We start from the raw sequence: 20,546 nt of genomic DNA on the forward strand, positions 1-20,546 counted from the left end.
TGTTGATTATTTCTTTGGTATTTTCTTTTTTCACTATAACAGAATGGCATAAAAATATCAATGCATTTTATTACACTATTGTAATTATATTCAACAAAATTGTATTAATAATTTGTGAATATTATGTTTTTAATATTCCAAATTGTTTTTAATCTATGTTACTCTATTCATACAGAAAATAATCCAAGGAAGGACTCCATTACTGCAAACCAATTTCCCTCTTTCCCCGACCTGAACCTTTTTTACCCGCCCAATGATTTTAACAAGTGCCATTGTATTGCAGTCATGCAAAATTTTCATTTTAGAATCAGGAGAAGAAGAACTGGCATATACTAAGAGGGAGCTATTCTTGATGCTGAAGGGCTTCTTAACTACAGATACAAGAACTAGTCTGGAACACCTACAGAAAGTGTTGTCCGAGAAACGGGGTTGCATTATAACAATACCTGCGAGTGCAAGGCCTGCTTTGTCCACGTTTTTTTCTAAGCTAAACACTAAATGGAAAGAATCTTCAAGAAACATTGACTATTTTCTGAATAGAAATGAAGCATGGCTCAGCAAGAACATTTGTATTCCGGTAAGTAATCCCAGTTTTGGAGATTCGGCAAAGATACGTGGACGCCCTTCCGTGGAATTTTGTTCAAGTAGTGAACGAACAAAACGAAGGAGAACAGAGCAACTACGTACAAATGTAGACATGTCGATGTTGTCTTATGCCACTCAGATGAGCCTTCGTTCGTCTGGTAATTTAGATGCTGCCAACATAGTAAAAGACATAACCACAAATACCCCAAAAAGAGCTTCGAAATATCGGAAGTGTTATAGTATGCAAGTCGAGAAGACAATTTCTGCAGATCAGGCTTTGTCCACAATGGTTGAAGCTAAATTGAGTAGGCATCAATACAGTGTAATTAGATCAACAGCGCGAAAACACAACTGCAAATTGTATCCCAGTTATGAAGCAGTAAGGGAAGCGAAATCGAGGTGTTGTCCACCGCGTACGAGTATCACAGTTACTGAGAAAAGTGCAGAAGTGAAGTTACAAAAGTCTGTTAGATCACACCTATCAACGTATTTTACTAGTCCAAGAAGAAGTGATACAAAGTTTACATCCCGAAGATGTGCGTGCATTAAGTTTAATTTGTAGGGTAAGGTTGCCTTATTCCGTGATAAGTTATTTCTAATGAATTTACTGAACTACTTGGGAGACTATATAGGTGTAACAATTTTTTTATATAAAGTTTATTTGACAGCCAGTTAACACATGCTGTAGTATATAATTTATATAACCTCAGTTCAACATAATAATTTTCTAAAACTAACACAGCATGGATTCCTAACTCCGTGATAGGTGCCTTTATTCCGTGATAGTGGTATCCTAATTCCGTGATACATTGAAAAAATATATAAAACACATCCAAGAAATGCAATTCTGTCACAATTGTGTCCCAAGTACTATTTACACACAAAAATTAATATTTAGTACAAAATACATGCTCCAAATAAAGTGTTACAAGTCTAACACAGTGATCGTATTTCTACAACACTAGTCACTACATTTCTGCCAGATGTTACAAACATAAGTCCGGTTTCATCGCAATTCCAAATTCTATGAGGCGAATCCAAAAGATCGTGTTCAAGCAGCACTTTCTCTGGAGAATTGTAATATTCCTGTATTAACACAGGATTGACACATGATGCACGATAACTAGATAAGTTTTCAGGTCGCCTGAGAGTGAAGTTGAACCTTTTAACGTTTCAACCCCCTATACCGCTTTATTTTCCGCAGATTCTTTAACTGCATTAAACCTTTCAGCTTACCAGTGTTTTTTTGGCTATTTCATACGCGAGTTTCCTGATTTCAAAAACAGTCAATCCGAAACCAATGACCCCCATACGTTCAACATACTTAGCAAGTTTACATTCTACATCAAATAATTCAAGCACGAATGGTACACCAACTTACACCACATCGAGATTAAAATCACTCCTCCCATCAAGATGTTCATTGGCCCTCATAACGTTTTCTTTAAATGTCGACCACGGCACTTTATAGTGCTTGGACGCCTTCTAGACTGTCCACTCTTCCTGAAGAACTTTTCTGACAGCTAGTTGCAGGGCTTGTTTTAGCACTTCGACCTCCTACTTCCAGACGATCAACAGGTTTTACCATTTTCTTTGCCCATTGTTGAACGAGGACTACCTACTGAAATAAACACATTATCGGGCTGTAAAATAAGAAACTTACTGTAAAGCAACTAAAACAAAATTATTATTATAATAAAACTAAAAACAGCTAAACTGAAGGATATATTTTGGACACGACTGATATCAAGTGTCTTTAATTGATGAACAGTCTGTAGTTTGAGAATGATAAATGAAATATTCTGTTCTACATTTAAAAAATATATATATTTACATGTTTCAAGAAAAAACAGGCACTGATTAAACATACTTCAACAATGAAATAATTTTGTTACTCCCATGCTTTAGTTTGTGCTTCCAAATTATTTGCCCAAAAACGAAATAAAAAAGAGAAACGGGAAAGCAAATACATATTTTTAAAACGAGCCCTCTACAATAATCTACACATACTTTTTACACTTAAACATTGAAAATTAAATCCTTAAAAGCGTAAGGCAGTTATATGTATATTTAAGTTTTCATTACAAAATTCACTCTACTGTTGTATAAATGATGAGTATAATTGCTTCATAGTACCCACTCTTCAAACAACTGTGCACCATATGAAAAAAAAAACGCGCGAACGAAGAGCCGCCTCTTCCCTACGAAAGAGAACATCGCGAGCTATATTTTGAGATCTGGCCCAACTATCTACTGCTACTCGCTTGATCTTGAGAGACAAAACAAAAAAATATCACGGAATAAGGGATATCACGGAAATAGGCAACCTTACCCTAAATGGGGATGTGATGGGAGCTCGGGACACAGTGAGTACAAGCAAAGATTCAACAACGATTCTGATTCGGATGAAAATGTGTTCTTGACGTCTTTTTTACCATTGCAACTTGTTTATTCTGAACCGAAATCTCGGGACGAAATTGTTATATGGAAGAATCCGAGGCCTTCATCTCCCAGGTTTTATAGGCCAATCAGACTGCAGTTTCTCCGTGAAAACACTGAATGCATTGTAAATATCGAGCAGCAAATTGAATCACTTGTTCCACTGACTGTAACAATAAATGGGAATGAGATATCTGTTACATACAAAATGTTATTTACCATGGTAGATGGTAAAGTGTATAACGCAGTGTCATCAACGACATTTCCGTCGCGTTGCTATTTATGTGGAGCAACGTCCAAGAATTTTAATGACATTACACAGGTCGTTAAGAGGAAGATAAACGAAATTCACCTTTCATTTGGTATTTCAACATTGCATATGTGGATTCGTTTATTTGAATGAATATTGCACATGTCATACAAACTAACTATTGGAAAATAGCAAGCACGTTCTGAAGCAAAAAAAAAAAAATTGTCAATGACCGAAAAAAATTTATTCAAGTTAAATTGAAGTCGGAGTTAGGTCTGGTTGTTAATCGTCCGAAACCTGGCTACGGAATCACACATGATGGCAATACTGCTCGACGTTTTTTGAAAACTGGGATATGAGTGCATCAGTTACGGGTGTAGACGTAACTTTAATAAAAAGATTCTACGTAATCCTGCAAGCAATTTCAAGTGTTCACGACATTAATGTCAATAGTTTTGAGGATTACTGTCTAAAAACTGCAACAACATACGTAGAAAAATATTCATGGTAGCCCATGCCGACAGCTGTACATAAACTACTAATTCACGGACCCAAAATAATATTGTCCGCTTTGTTGCCAATCGGACAATTATCGGAAGATGCTCAAGAGGCTAGGCATAAGGATATGAAGAGATATCGTGAAGGATTTTCTAGGAGATGTTCCAGAATAAAGACAATGGAAGATGTTTTCAGTTGGTTACTCGTATCTTCAGATCCGATGATTTCTAGTGTACGAAAGCTCCCTCAGAAAAAAATGAAGCAACTCTCGCCAGATGCCATACAACTACTGGACTGCCCCCACTCCCTTGAAGCATCAGGAACGCACGATGATTCTGACAGTACAGATTCTGATTGAAAATATTGTTTACACCGAAATGTTGCCACAATGTAATTTATATTGTTGTTATTCACTGGGCAAAATATTTATTGACGAGATGCTTAAGTGCTTATTTGTCTGCACAAAATTTTGCATTAACAACAAAATATATTGACAAGTGTGGATTTCCTACAAACTTTGTTTTTCAGTTTTTGGTAGCTTTTAAATATGTATTTGTGTATTTTTCAATTGTGTATATTACTTTTTCTATTCACTTACTAGTTTCTGTATTCCTTATCGTTTCTTACTTCTTAACTATTTAAATAATGTAAATATATTCTCCAGTGAATATGTAAAATATACTCAAATAATGCAATTTATACAGTATTGAAATTATAAATATGCAAGTAAAAGTAATTTTTACTGTTATCTTTTATTAAGTAACTTCTAAATGAGAAATTTTCTATAAAATTACAAACATTTGATATGCATATTACAGACTACAAATTATATGTATTTTTTGTTATTTTAGACCCTATAAGATGAACGGCCATTAACTAATTGATTTTAACATTAAATTAGTAATCAGCGACCTCGAAAACCCCTATAATGAAGTTTGTATGACATAACATTTGTTTTTGTATTTTTGACCACGTTTTCGTGCAAATATCCCACTGTGCATCGGGTCGGCACGGGATGACGCGACTGGCCCCAGGCGCGCTCGCGACTTCTAGAAGTGGCGCCTGGGTCCATATAAGCCCAGGACGCCGGCCTCCGCAGTTCAGTTCCGGGGCGAGTGTCTGGGCGATAGTGCCGCGGGTGCGGCGGAGTTCCTGGGCGAGGAGTTGCTCGGCGATAGTTGGGTGGCGAGAGGCTGCGGGTGCGGCGAGAGTCCCGAGCGAAGCGTCGAGTGGAAGCCTCGGCGAAGGGAAGTGCGACGGCGCGACGGAGGTCCACGAGGGGTGCTGCGGCGAGAGTTGCGCCAGAGGTGCGGCCCAGCGAGGTGTGCTGTGTGTAAAAACCGAGTGACTGGGGAATAGACATTTTTTTTTTAAGTGTAATTGATTATTAGGCATTTTTAGAAGATTATTTGTAATTATGTAAATATTGGCAATCAATAAAACTGTGTAGTAAAATCTTTAATTGGGCTATCCATTAACGAACCCAGTAGTTTTCCCACAACGATTTATTATTTCATATTAATAAATCGTAACATTATATTGCATGAATTAACGCATATGTTTACTTGTGTTAGTTGAATTTACATCAACCTTGAAAAACTTATAAACGTGTCCTTAAGTATGTATTGAAAACGGAAAACACAAATTTGCAGTTAATTAAATTATAAGTTTCTGTAATGCTCTGTTGATAGTAATAGCGAAAAATAGTGGTATATAAATTAGTAATGTTCATATTTATGCTTTAGAGTAGAATTTATTTGTTGTTTAGGTAATTATTTTGGTTATTTTCTGAAAAAAATAAATATCTGAACATTGTATTTTTGAGTTCCATACATGTTATTTGACGTTTCTGTGAATTTTCATTAGATATTTCAAGTAGTTTATTGGTAGTTGACCTTTACCGTTTGATTAGAATTTTGGGTTACGTTATGTTAACAACAATTGATTAGTTGCATTAAAAATACTGTTAGATTGTATGAATGGCTGGTTTGGATTAGGCGAGTCTTATTTAAAACAATATAAAATGGTGTGAATTTTTGGTTATGTTATCTAATCTGCATTTAGAAACTGTAAATTGGTGTAAATAGTTGGATATGTTAGGTTAGAAACATTAAAAATATTAAACGACATTAATCAGGTCATGTCGTACTAAAGAAATTTTTTTTTGCAATTATATATATGTTTATATTCAAGCGGAGCACCTTCTCTAATAAATTACCATTATTTTTAATAGGGATTCAAGCTGCATGTAGACAAATATCTAAAGTCCGGGTTACATTCGCAATAGCACGCAAACAGCACACAGATAGCACACACGCGCAGAGATACAGAGCTTGATGCTACATTCACACACAACACGAACACAAAAGAATACCGGCAGCATTCAAAAAAGTTTTTTTAATGTATAACTTCCGTTAACAATTTTGGTCACTGAAGTTGGCATAAGTGACGTTTGTTTATGTTATGTTAGTTTAGATTTGTGTGTTTTTATTGTGGTACGGTTTTCATTAAACCCAGAAATATTGTAAATACTTCAAGGTTTACATACAAAACACAATGAGCATTCAAAAACATATATCACTGTTTATTTCACATCCGGCTTCTTTAACACATTCATACATAGACTTCCAAGCATTTAATTTAGCTTCTTCATTTTTGTATCCTGCGGATCCCTTGTCATACAAAATATTTTTACTTTCTATTACAGCTATCAAAAAGCTATCAAATGTGCCTTCCATTTTTTATGTTATCGTGTGTTTGAAAACAATAACAAACTACTCAAGTCAAAAGCACCAATACTTTCGTGACAATTGTTCTTTTATAAGCCCACTAGAGTAGTACTTAAACTGTTTGCTGATTGGCTACCACCAGGGTTGCGCACAGAAAATAACCTAAAAGTTAAAAGATAATGAACTTTCTGTGCGCCGATCCTGTGCTATTTTTCTGTACGCGTGCTATTTGCCAATGTGGCAGCTCATATCTAATAGTGTATGTTGAACTGTGCGTCTGTGCTGTTTGCGTGCTATTACGAATATAGCCCGGGCTTAAGGTGTGTTAGGTAACTTCAGGGAAGCGGGGTGGCAGATTCGCAGTTAAAACTGCAGAAAAGAATGTGTCAGCATTTTTGAAAACTTTAAAAAAGTTAATTACAAAAAGATTTTTGTAATGGTAAACAAGCATGAAACATTTTAATAAGGTTTATATCGCAAGTATGACAGAGTATTAATTTTCTAACCTTGGTTTTTTAAAAAAGAAGTGGCTTTTCCGGAAGATGATAAACTAACCAACGAAATAAATTTTTTTCGGCGCAGTAGTTTTTTTTTTACTACAGACAGTTTTTTATTTATACAAATGATTTTATTGCGTATGTATTCATCGACCATTGGCACTCGTTATGGTCGCATAAAACATTTAACTGAAGTCATTGCTACACATATATAGTTTTATTTTAGCCAAACTTGTGTATGTATTTTACTAAAAAAAAAAAAACTACGAGCTATATTAAAAACTGAGCAAACTAAAATGTTCTCGTCCATTTGAAACTAGATCCGACAGAGAAAGAGAAAACCACTTAGAAATTATTTAGACTTAAATGAGGCGGCAATTAAACTAATTATTACAGACATCAAATGTCTCTTCTAATTTATTTTAATGTAAATACAATTGCCATAAAATCCAATATTTGTTGGTAACAGCCATTTCAACAACGTAAATAGTGATTAACTTACATTTCCCTAAACCAACTAAACAAAGTATCCCCAGAGTGACGTCACAAATTGTTATACTCAGACACAGATAAATGCGCTATGCACACCGTTAGACAAACACTTTAAAAAGAAAAAGAAAACCTTGCAAGTTTCCATGGCTATCGTATGTTTGTTGCGTGTGTAATTGCAAGCAACATTTTATAGTTAATCGTCAATTTTTGTTCGTCGTGTGGGTGAGAACCGCGTGCTCACAAACATACGATGTTGCGGTATTAATACGTTCAATCAAGTAGATAACATTTCCACATTGCGAGTAATGTTTACTCTGAAGGCTGCAACCAATAAGAATGCTGTGCCTGACTCGCCTGCTACATGTACAGCACCAGTCAGGCAGTCAGGCGAGGGTGCGGTATTATTGCCGCGGGAGTGTGGGCGCAGGTCCCAAGAACGAAGGATGACACAGCGCCTATGCCGTCACGGGCTAGAGAGGCGAGACATGCCTCTTGTAAACAGTTATCGCGGTTCCGCGCGCGGAAGCGTCGATGATGTCACGAGGCGCCTGGAAGGGGCCTCGCTGCATTGCCGTAACCCGTGTTGGAAACGAACTACAAACACTTTTGCAGAATAATGTTTTCTTTCTTCTCGATTTCAGGGCACAATAGTTGATGATACTGTGTGGATATTGAAAGATTAACCCGCAAATATAATGGAGTTTCACGATTTTCAGGCCATCGTATAAATATAATTTTTTATAACGTTCAAAATGTTTTGTCATATTAAATGATATTAAATTTGAAAAAAAGAATCCTTTTAAATTTTTACAGTAGTGCCATGTATTTCCACCATGCAAAAATTTACTTTCATTCAATTATGTTGCGTCATTTATGTATTTTTTGTACAAAAAAAAAACCATTTGTATATTTAATTATGTTTGTACATCTCGTGAACATTAACACCGACCAGGATGATGGTTTTTCTTAGAGTTTTCACGAGAGCTATGGTGTTATCTTAGCAGTTACCGTCGTTGTGCGTTGTTTTCATTCACGCCGGGCCGAGCACAAGCCACGGGCTTGCACCTGGCGGCGGGGTCGGGTCGGCGGGGGAGTTATTGACGCGCTGCGGTGGACGGATAGAGAGCGCGCGCAACCAGCTACTCCGCGCTACTCCGCGCTACTCCGCGCTACTCCGCGCTACTCCGCGCTACTCGGTGCTGCAGCTAGCGACGGCTGGGCGTGACTGCTTCCTCTCACGTGCGGCTCCGTGGCCAGATAAGACGAGCGCGATGCTTCCGAGAGACGTGACGTAGAGCCTCGCGTCCTTCATTTGACAGGTTGGTGCTCATTGTCGGGCCCGCTCCGTCAGCGACATAACCTCAATGTGCGGGTGTGCAACCCACCACATCATGTAGGCCTACTCTTGTGCACACACCTTATCTGGTTAGTGCTATTGATTTATCTTGGATGGGCAGTGATTCGGTAATGCATAAGCAATGCAGGAAACGTCAAAATCCTAGGTAAATTAATTTTTATTAACCTGTTTGCGTTTGTATGTTTCATCAAGAGATTAATATTTTTATATGTGTATTGCACAATGTCTCGTTTTGCCATTTTATATCATATATATTTAATACCTATATTTTTTACATGCACATACAACTCATGTTTCGGTGAATCAAAGCTCAGTGTGAGCGAACTCAGCACCAACTGAGTGTTGAGCCGTCTTATTTCACAGTTTCATTTTTTTTTTAGGATTATTGTCCGGCTTATTGGTTGTAGCCTACATTAGGCTCAGTCGTCTCCGACTAATATGCCCCTGGTTGCAGGGTGTGGAGTTGGGAGAAGTTTTTCGTGTCCTCAAAACCAACCGAAATAGTGAAACAACTATGAATATTGTTAAAAATGCCAATTCAGATAAGTATTTCCTCTTGAGAAGTTATAATTGAGCCACGCCACTGCCTGTTTATATTTCAGCTTGAATGGGGAAGGTATGAGGTGGTGGAGGCTTGCCGCCCCGTGCCAGCCTATCATGTGCACACTTACTCAGAAATAAACTAAACAGTTATACTTTTTTTTAATTTAATACTCTAAACTATTTTTAAATGAATTAAATTATCAAATACATAATTGTAACAGAAAAATATATTTTACAGCACAATTTTAGATTAACATTCCTTTTATTTTGTCAGTTGTGCAAAATTTCATGAAGAAGTACCAAAATTCAGCCATAAGGGAAAAAAGGTAAATGGAAATTTTTATCAAGTGACAAGCAGACAGTGACATTTATCTTGTTTAGAAGGTCAAATGTGCAATATTTTATGAAGCTCAGCATAAAGCTGTTGATTAGTGATTGAAGTAAAAAATACCTACTTTGGGTAAAATAACAAATCCAACCAACTGATCTAAGTTTTAAAAGTTATTATAATAATTAGTTGGACAAATAAGTTTTATTTTCTGAGGTAATGGTTTTTAAAATGCAATAATAAATTCAATATAAACAGTAACAAAAAGTAACATCAGCGACAGTATTAGAGTCTGAGGACCTGAAGTTTGAAACCATGCATTTAACCACCGAGATAAAGTTACAATAAGTTGCAAATATTTCTTTATGTGACTGTTAATGTTTATAAAATGTATTTTGGGGTAGTTTTGCTATAGTAAGGTTTATTTGGCACACTGATACGCTTGGTACGTCCCGTGGTGGTTGTGAAATCACATGTGTAGTTACAGGTTAATGCAGCCACACATGGTCGGTTATCTGGACGACTTCGGCTCCACAGTATGATTCATGCGCAGTTCGTTGCTTTTCCATTGCATAATAAAATTTCACTCTTAAGTGCCAATAAAATTATAACTTGAAATCATTCTACTTTTCAAAAAAATATTCTGCCTACAAAATTTATTGTAGTAAATTCACTTATACTAAAGAAATGTGAAACCACCATTGGTTTTATTTTCTTTAAATGTGAAAAAATTTAAGATGTGAAATGCAATGAAAACACAATATAAAAATTTTGACTTTAATTACAAAGAATGTTTCTAGCTGTGAACATGGATCATGTTGGATCACTTATTTGTTACCTACTGAATCTCTGACAGGGAAGGTGGCTTGAGGGGCTGAATACTCCCCTCCCCCAACCCTGCTGTTTCTTACTGCTCCTTGCCTCTTTACCAGTGTTGCCAATTCATTGGTAATTCCCAGAATTTTAGGTTTTTCAAACCACTGTGAGGAAAACTGTGAGTATTCTCTGGTTTCAGGTAAAATGAGGGTATTTTTGTTCCACAAGAAATAACACTTTTTTAAATTAGAAAGAAAGTACAACGTTTCTACCATAACCATTTGAAGTACATGTTCCAGATCTAACCTTGTTCAGTATGCATAGGTTGAAAATTTATCAGTGCACAGGTGATAACCATTTATATAAAAAATATCTATTGTTGAACTACCTAACCTCAAGCTATTTGAACTAACATTTTGACATTTACAGCTTTCAGTTGTTATAAATCAACCAAAACAATTTCACATGGTTGGATAGACTAATGTTACATGTAGAATTGTTGGTTTTGTTTATTTGATAAATATATTCAGCTGTCAATGCAGAAATGTCAGTTCAAGGACTGTAAAAATCCGTACATCTTATTCTTATAGAATGTACATTTAATTTCCCACTCTTTTATTTGCATTAAAGAATAACTAAGTTATAACTCCAGAAAATTTTAGTTTCGCTGCCTTTTTTTTCCATTTTGCTTGGTGCTTATTTTAGAATAATGGGTAAGAGCGGGGTATTATGGCGTTCACTTAAGGGTAAAAAATGAAAATCTTCATTGGCAACATTGTCTTTTACAAGCAGATAGCTGCACCACTGCAGTAAGCATGTTGTCACTGGCTTCTAGCGAGTGTTCACTATACCTGAGCAGTTTAACTTGTTTTTCTCACTCATTAGAGGTTTCATGTGAAATTAATATAGGTATCTACTAATTACATTTATGAATAACATTTTGCTAATTGTTTTTATCTTTTTCAATTGTAATTTCAATAAAACATTAACAAATTTTTATTCTAAATTTATTTCTTGGAATTTATTTTACACATGGGATTCAAGTAGTAAGAAAAATAAAACGTTTTCAGCTAAAGTTGCTGAGGCAAAGAGAGCAGCAAATTAACTAGGCATTATAATTACATTGAGTTCTTTTGGAAACAGCCAGATGGTTCATGTGTAGCTAGTAAACTCGTCCAATGTGCAATGTGATCACTCCTTGGCCAGGTCATAGGGTTTTTTTTTTTTTTTTTTTTTGTAGTAACAATGCAATGGTGTTGGTTGGGGGAGACAGGAAACCGTAACGTCAGAAATCTTTATTTAACTGAAGCAAGTATAGAGTTTCTGTGGGAAAGATTGTGTTTGTTTGCCTTTAATTAATTGTGCTCAGATATAAAATACATATTTAATTGGTATAAGTTTTTATGATATTTTTACATTTTTATTCATATTTCTGTAGTCACTTATTAGGTGTCCTTATATTTAAATTATATATAGTATCCTTTCTGTTTAATGTAAATAAATACAGTCCTTTGGAGCACCCGAATATTTTGATTTATTTAGATAGTTTTTTAATATCTGCAACTTTGGTTACACTTAATGTTAAGCATCAGACCCATACCCTCCCCATCAGAGATCATGTTGGTGCTCCGGACGGTGCCTCCCTGCTCAGTCGTGTGCAGGGCTGCTGGACAGTTACCTTTTTATGTGGGAAATACATTTCAGGTTGTTGTTGTTGTGTGTTATCATTGTCTATTCTATATCACTACATTGACTTGGTTTCTTTTTCGAAGGCTGTAAATGTGTTTCTGAACTAATACATGTGAATAAAATGCCCAACAATAATTACAATGTAATTGCTTTGTGTAGGATGGTTTTCAAAAATTTTGGAGAATTGCCATGATTACTTATTATAAATCAAGATTTTTGATCATAAACTTTTATGTAAAATTATAACCAGTAAGTATAAACATTTAAGGTCATAATATTCCACAAATGTAATAATTGTTTCTCAAACCCGGGGCCCACGTTGCTAGGGTGTTGTGACTTAGGACTCAGTGATTCACAGCTCCAGAAAATATGGTTTTACCTGGAAAGTTTGTATTTATATTTGTTTAAAGTAGGTTTATTTTTGTATTTACTCTTCTTCAATATATAACTTATCACTTTAGTGTGATACTTGTATTTTAATATCCATTTACAAATACCTAAAATATTTTTTGAATGCTATTAAAACAGTTACTAAAATCCTTTACCGGGTACCATTTTTTAAATTAGTGTTTGTTATTTGTTACAGACTTGTTGAATCTCTGAGGAGCAAGTGTAGCAATATCAAGGAGGAGTTTGATAATATTAAAGCTGTTGAGGTTGACATTGAAGCAAAGAGACAAGAACTAGAGCGTGTTGACAGCCAAGTGCGCAGTCTCTATGTTTTTGGGGAGGATCTAGATTCTTCAGAAGCAGCCCTACAGGTATGGAACAGACCAAAGCCCTCTTGTGGTTTACTAAGTAACTTAATTTATAATTTTACTAGCTTCATAGATATGTGATACAGTTCCTTTTGCTTGTAATTTACCAATATCATATTATTTTGATACTCACCCATATTTTTTATACCACACATAACACAATACAATTTTTTATTTTTTTTATTTGTAGCTAAGAAGGAATAGTTGATTTTTTTTTTTTTTAGAGAGTGTTGGAGGCAACAATATGAAGATAAAATAGTGTTCAATTCAGAAAATTTGATATTATTTCTTTGCTTCATATGTAGTCATAAAAATATAATTTAAATTTGCACTGCAGACTGTATCAAAAAAAACTTTTGATGTTTCTAGTAGGAGTAGCGCATTGCTGTCGAGAGGTAGGTATGTTGGAAGTCTTAATGTTTAGAAAGAGGAAAGGAAGACACTTTTTAAAACTTTTATTTAGCCCCTGACAAATTATAAACATTTCCTTTGAAAACCTAACAGATGGTTGGATAAAATAAACTTAAGGAATATTTTTGAATGGATGAGACGTTGTGTTAACTGGTGTACGTGTCTGCAGGCTGTGAAGTGTGAGGCGGAGGACTGTGTGTCGAAAGCAAAAACTTTGACCTCAGAGACAAGAGAGTGGTACATCAACCTCCAGCAGCTGGTGCCCACAGATATCGCTCAGCAAGTGAGTGGTTTCTACTGTTGACTCTGTAGGATACTGACATTCATCATAGCCCAGCTTTTGCCTCAGTAAATGTGTATCCAGATGATGACTTCAGCTATCTAGGGGGCAAACGTGCTTGAAGATAATGTCAATTTTGTTTAATTTTGTTTGTTATTTCTTTCTGACACTTAAGTTTTATTTTTATTTGTGGCGGAATTATGTATACAAAAAGTAGATGGATATATACTAAACAAGAAAAGAAAGAAATTCCAGCAAGTTACTAAAATTGTGTGTGAATGTCTGTGTTATCATTCAAACAATCAACAACTGTTGGCTACAAGTCAAAAGTCTTTATTGTAACATACAATATAGAGGTCTTTATTCCGGCATATATGGCTCGGCATGCCAATCAAGCGCTTATGTTCAGAATATTTTGGGTAGAATCTGACTGTAGACCTTGGCTGCCAGGTGGCATTACTGCGCTACGGGAGTTTCCAGTTCGCTCAGGGTTTATTCTTACTCTCTTTCCGTTTCAGATTAGTTTTTCCTCTTGTCTGGCCAGTTAGATTTCCATAGTAAGTGTGTTATCAGAGAATGTTCGGAGCAAAACGTTTGTCTGTTTATTTCTTTTGATGGAGCAGTTTATTACAACTTATTTAGATTCATTTGTACATTATCGTTATTTGGCTAACCGTACTGCCTCAAATTCACTAAATGTCACTTAAGTGGTATTGTTTGCTATGCAACGCTATATATGTATTTTTTTTGCAGTTAAAACTATGTTGAGTTAAATCTATATTGAGGTTCGGTAATACCCAAAATTTTTGCTTTGGCATGGGCATGATCACAAACATGCCAGATTGAAAACTTTTCACATTAAATGCATGTTACATTTTACATGCATCTTTATTTTGACTAGTTTTATTGTTATGGAGGAGAATCACCAAGTAGTTACACGAATGAGTGAATGAATTACAGCTTAACACTTTTTGATGTCGGGTTCGTTAAAGATGGGGTGATATGAAATTGGAATCTGAGCAGAATGATTGTGTGAAGGAAAGGAGTACCCAGGAAAACCCACTGGCTCTCGGCAATGGTGTCACCACGTCTCCCACTGCAATGAGTCCGGGCTTGACGCTGCCAGGAATCAAATCCGGATTGCCTTGTTGGACAGAGTGATCTGACCTTGGCCATCGTGGCTCTCACATTGCTCTCTAGGCCAGTGAGGGTCAAGTGGTGTTCCAGTAAATTGTTTCGAGCGGCATGCTTAAGTAATCTTTCAACAAGGAAATATTATCATGTGTACTGTCATTTATTACTTTATTATTTTTTATTTTTAATAGAATTATATTTTGCTTCTTCATCACGTGTCACACATTGCATTTTTGGTTACTTAACAGTATAATATGACATTAAAATGTTTTAAATTAATATGTGTTAGGCCCATGGATTAGTTTCAAAAATATCTGGCCCTGGAAAAGAATGAAGTTGGCCATTACTGCTGTAGGCCTTGTGGTTTGCCTACTGTGAATGGAATAATAGAAGGTGTTTTACCTTGTTATATATCAGTTATGGGCATTTGTAAATGAAATAAAGACATTCACGACTCATTAGATATGTGTTTAGTAATGTCTAGAGTAGGTACGTACACAGAATATTTTATTATGGGGGGGGGGGGCCCCTTCCTTTTGTTGGTTTGGAATCATATATTTTTCAGGATTTTGGTGGTTATGGGGAAGCAGGATGTGTGGTCTGGCTTGAGCGTGGTGGTGGTGGTTGGGAACAGTTGTCGTCCCTGGAACTGCTGTGGGAGGCGGTGAGCGGGGCCATGGAGGAGAAGGATCGCGAGATGAAGCGTGCGCGCACTGTGCGGACGGAGTACACGAGAGACGTGGAGCAGGTGCAGTCCTGGCTGCAGCAGGCGCAGACCCGCGTGCAGGACCGGCTGCTGGAGCCTCGCCAGATGAAGGAGTGCCTCGCGGTGAGTCTCCTTCCTGCCGTGCACTGTGGCGGCCAGTAGGTAACATGAGTGTGTGCTGCTAATGTAGGAAAGGAGATGTGATATCCCTATTAACTCAGTGGGGTGTTTCTCAGCCAAGAAAATTTTAGATCTGGTTTATGTAATTGTGCCCTTTACATGTAATTCATGCTCATGTTATTAGTAGTATATTTTAGTGGTACTTATTTAAAGTTTAAGTGAAGAAAAGAGTAGTATATTTAATTGGTTCTCACAATTAAAATTATTCCTTACGGTAATTAAAACCAGTCTTCTTCATTGGATGACCAAATATCTCTTGAATTTTACTGAGTGTACGAAATGTTGAGAAACATTCACCCATTTATTAACGTGATGGTAAAAGCCAAATCAAATTCATGCAACATATTCTGAAGACATATTTCTACAGGGCAACTGAAAAAACTTACTTCCTGTAAAACATGCATCTTTGTGGGGGAGGGAAACTGTGTGGTCTACCAGGATGTGCGTACATCCAGCCTATGCAATGCAGTGCCTCGCTGCGTATTTGCATCACAAGCACAACCAAAGAGAGCACGGTTAGAGTGCTTACAAGGGTGGCTTTCCTTTGTCACTCTGCCACTGCTGGTTGGTGGAGGGGAGCCTGTCGTGCTGAGACCTTGCGTATATGTAAAAAAAAATTTTTTACATTATAAAGTTGTGTCTAAAACTGTTGTGCTCTGTAGCGTATATCTGGCAACAGAGCTCACCAGAACAAGCAAATGTAATGCATCTAAAAGAGAGTAAATGGCTATGAAGTATTATAAGGGGGCGAGGCGGGGGTGTTGAAGTTGAGACTGCATGCCACAGCAAGTGCAGTCGGAGATCGGCGAGGTCAGCGACAAGCTAGAGAGAGTGCGGAAGAACGGCGAGGTGCTGCTGGAGAACTCGAGGGATGAAAACGAGAAGCAGCTGGTCCAGCGCACTGTTGCCAACCTCACTGATGAGCTGCAGAAAGTGCGCTCCTGGCTGGATGACAAGAAGCAACAGGTAGTTTTTGTTCCTGTATTTAGTTATTCATATACGTGTGCAGGCAGGTTGTAGAATGATGATTTTTTTACAGAACTCGGCTGTTTAAGTTGACTTTTAATTCTAAGATAAGGTTTAGATTAGGTTTGTTATAACAACACTGCTGTAGTTATAAAATTATTAAGGGTTTATTTAACATTTACATATCATAACTAACATTGACACCTTGAATTATATATTTTTAAATATCTTTAAATAATTTGCAATCAATAAGTAACTAGTTTATATATACTTAGGGCTGCTTGCAGAATCATATAAATAAAATCTAAGTTAAAAGTTGTAGGTAATTAAATGTGAAAATACTTTACCTTGCCTCAAGTTACGATCTTACAAACCGGTAATACCTTCGATATAAGCACACTTTGAAATTTTTTTGTTTATTATAAACAGTTCAATAAAAATGAAATGTTATGTAATTGTTACAGTATTGGTATCAGCTAATATTATCTATTTTCTAGATTACCGATATAATCATTTCCAACCTATACTTAAAAAAAAAAAACAATTACCCATAAAAAAACTTAGTAATTTCATCCATTCAGGTTGCGCCCACATTTTCTATCAGCCGGTTTATAGTTCTGTAGGGGTTTTACACTATAATTTTTCTGTAATTTAAGGCTGTACGTGAATGTTGTGCTCGTTAATTAGACAATTCCTTTTTTTTTTTTTTTTTTTGTAATATTCCAAATATCCTTGAAATAAATAATTCTATGAAGGTAATAACTTATTACTTTAAAATATTAAATACTTGCACTGTAATTATTTACAATAAGTTTTGAATCAGTTTGATATCAATTATTTAATTTGTATCAGTTTTTATCCATATGGCCCGTCACAAGTAAATTCCCTCTGTAAATATCTACTCTCAGCAAATACAAGGTGTCAGTGTTTGGACATATAAATGGTTTCCAAAGGGCACAATATTCCACGTGGTGTTGATGCGAGTGTGTTGTGCAGGTTGCGGACTGCCTGGACTCGTGGGAGCGGTTCATGTCCTTGTACCAGGCCGTGAAGAGCTGGGTGGATGACAAGCAGACCTTCCTGCTGGAGCCGCTACAGCTGAGTAGCCTCACACAGACGCGCCAAAGGCTTCACGACTACTCGGTCAGTTGCTCTCGCTCTTTCTCTTGTCTCCCATACCCATGTTAGGCACAGACACACTGCTCTGAGTATAGCGACAGGAAAGTTATACATTTGTCTTTTGTATTTTCCATGACATTGTTTTTAATTATGAAATACAAATTTATTCAAAAATGTTACTATTCAGTTTACTCCTGATTAAATACCACTTTTTTTTTAATATGTGAATATGATAATTTAAAATATTCCACTTTTAATTTTATTTTAAAGTGGGAGCATTGTAGCATTTTATTTGATTTTAATAAGGTCAATTGTATTGTACCATAAAGAAGAACTTCTGCAAAATCTTACACAAATTTTTTTCTAAGAAAAATTCAAGACTCTATTTGATGCAGCTGTAGAGTACAGCTCCCCTTTCCTTTAACATTGTGCCTTGGTGATTAAATTATTTTTTACCATTAAAATGTTTGCATTGTGAAATGATTTTGTGTCTAGTAGGTAAATTTTAAAAATAAAACTGCATTTCTTTCAATATTTATTAATCAATATTTTAAAACATCAAAAATAATAAAGGGCCTCTGGGCACAACTATGAGAAACTTGCTTCTGACCTGGGCTGGTAATGTTGGTGTAGGAAAGTGTTAGTGGTTGATGAGTTTGTGTGAAGGCGTGTGGTCGTGCAGGTGGCGGTGAAGAGCTGCAAGCAGGTGAGCAAGAGCCTCAGCGACATGAGCAAGGAGCTGGAGCGGCTGGCGCAGCTCACGAGCGTCGGCGACCTCCCTGACAAGCTGGAAGAGGCAGAGGAAGCCAAAGGAGAGGTGGAGTCTCGCCTCAATGAAAGGGTGAGTCGTGCCCTGCTAATCCATCACATCACATTATCATAGGTCTTCTTAAATGCACAAGTTTTGTTTTTTTCAAAGTGGAAAAAATTTTTGCTATCCAGAATACAGCATTCGAAAATAGAAAATTAATACTGCAGTTAACCTTTATCCGAAATGTCTTTACACTTTCTGTTTCGATAATTTTATAGTTCATGCATAGTTTATTAATATGTCAAATAAATGGTCTTAAAAATAGTTTATCAGGTTAATAAATAGCAAAAACACCACAAATTCTGGGAAGTAATGCTAATAATTAAAGTAAAGTTTAAGGTTAGCTCCATTATAATATGTAATTAATACTTAAATAATATGTCATACGTAATTTATGTAGCTAAGCTAACCTAACAAACCAAACTTTCACTTTATTAATTCCAGGTCTTCCGTACATTTGATGTTGACATGATGTGTAAGATCACTTTATAATCAATCCCTCATAATGTTTTATGTCGCCCTAGATTACATTTACGTATTATTATGTATATTATTTACAAGGTATCCTGTATGACTAAATAAATGTAATATGTAACATTAAAAAAAATTGAAGTTAATAATTTAAATCAATGATGGCAAACTGGCAGCCCGTGAGATCTTTTTATAAGTTTCACTTTAAGAATCTTATCAAAAAAAATTTCGGTTATACTTTTGTGTGTATGCATTGTTTCCCAGTATGTAGAATAAGTTGTAAGCGAACACTGTTTGGAACGTAATATTCTCACAAAAATATTGAATAAATTAAGTCTTACATTTTTTTTGTAATTACTATTTTGAAGAGAATGTTTTGTGTTTATTTATCTCATTACACATAATGTATTTTTTAGTTTCCATACCACGGAGTCCACTTTCTGGAAAGTCAGGGAAGTTGGAATTGTTCAAGAAAAGTTTTGGAATGTACTTGAATTCTTGGAAAAACCATTTAAATTTCCCACTTGTAGTCAATTGAGCATAAAATTTCATGCTCCAGTCTGCCATCAACCAGACACTGAAATAAATATTTGCAGATGTGTTTTAGTGCGGTCATGCATGTGATAAAATGGCATATGCAAGGTTGTGTTTTAATTTTATTTTTTTATGTATAATTGTAGGCTACTTATGGCTGTATTTTAATTATTTCTTATAGGAAACCGCACAAAAAATGTGACCAGTCTTTTACTACTCCCCAGTAATGTGACATCTTACCTCTGTAAAGTGCATATGTTCTCGTGTTGCAAATAAACTTATAATACAACATTTGCACAGAAAAGTTAACTTGGAATTCTTTAAAATAATCTCAAGCATAATAAATGTACTAAAAGTATTTATTCATTTTAAGGAAAAACTGGAAAGATTTTTTCCCCTTTTTAAACCTAAGTATAATTCAGTTAAACAAGATTCTGTTAAACAATTATTGATTTTTTCAAGGCTAGATGAACAAGAGTACCGAACAGATTGCTTTCAAATACCTCAACGCTGAACCTGTGACATTTTATCCTAGATCAGAATTAACATCGCCTGTATTTTTGAGGTTATACTTCTTTAAGTGCGTTGAGGGTGAAATTTTAGTATGCATCAGAAATCCAATGAAATAAGTGCTCATTATACAAAGAAAATTTATCAAGTTAAAAATCCAATGCTCTTGCATTCAGAAACTGCTATAGCCACGAATCAAAGTCTACAAGATGGCTAACATCGAAGGATGTACTATGCTTATTGGTGTGCCAAAGAAAACTTTATGTTCTATCCCTGAATACATTTTGTCTTTATTTAAAAAGACTATATAATTGCGAATTTAAAAATACTTTTACTTTACTAGCCAGGATAATTGTGTTGGAACAAACATAGCATCAAATATATTAAACATTTTGTTGGTTCTTCAAAGTATTACAAATGTGTGGTACTTTTTAAGTATCTTC

General features: G+C 35.7%; 1 protein-coding gene across 4 annotated transcripts in view; it reads left to right on the forward strand.

Moving 5' to 3' along the window:
* Nucleotides 1-20,546, forward strand: part of LOC134531206 (muscle-specific protein 300 kDa) — a 602,384-nt gene that overhangs the window by 490,409 nt on the left and 91,429 nt on the right. For all 4 annotated transcript variants that reach the window (XM_063366862.1, XM_063366865.1, XM_063366863.1 and 1 more), the window contains exons 96-101: nucleotides 12,810-12,984; nucleotides 13,562-13,675; nucleotides 15,441-15,635; nucleotides 16,479-16,658; nucleotides 17,655-17,801; nucleotides 18,460-18,618. In XM_063366862.1, coding sequence (XP_063222932.1) covers nucleotides 12,810-12,984; nucleotides 13,562-13,675; nucleotides 15,441-15,635; nucleotides 16,479-16,658; nucleotides 17,655-17,801; nucleotides 18,460-18,618 — 970 coding nt within the window. The remainder of the gene's footprint in view (nucleotides 1-12,809; nucleotides 12,985-13,561; nucleotides 13,676-15,440; nucleotides 15,636-16,478; nucleotides 16,659-17,654; nucleotides 17,802-18,459; nucleotides 18,619-20,546) is intronic.

This window comes from Bacillus rossius, chromosome 3 (assembly GCF_032445375.1).
Source record: "Bacillus rossius redtenbacheri isolate Brsri chromosome 3, Brsri_v3, whole genome shotgun sequence".
Lineage (NCBI taxonomy): Eukaryota > Metazoa > Arthropoda > Insecta > Phasmatodea > Bacillidae > Bacillus > Bacillus rossius.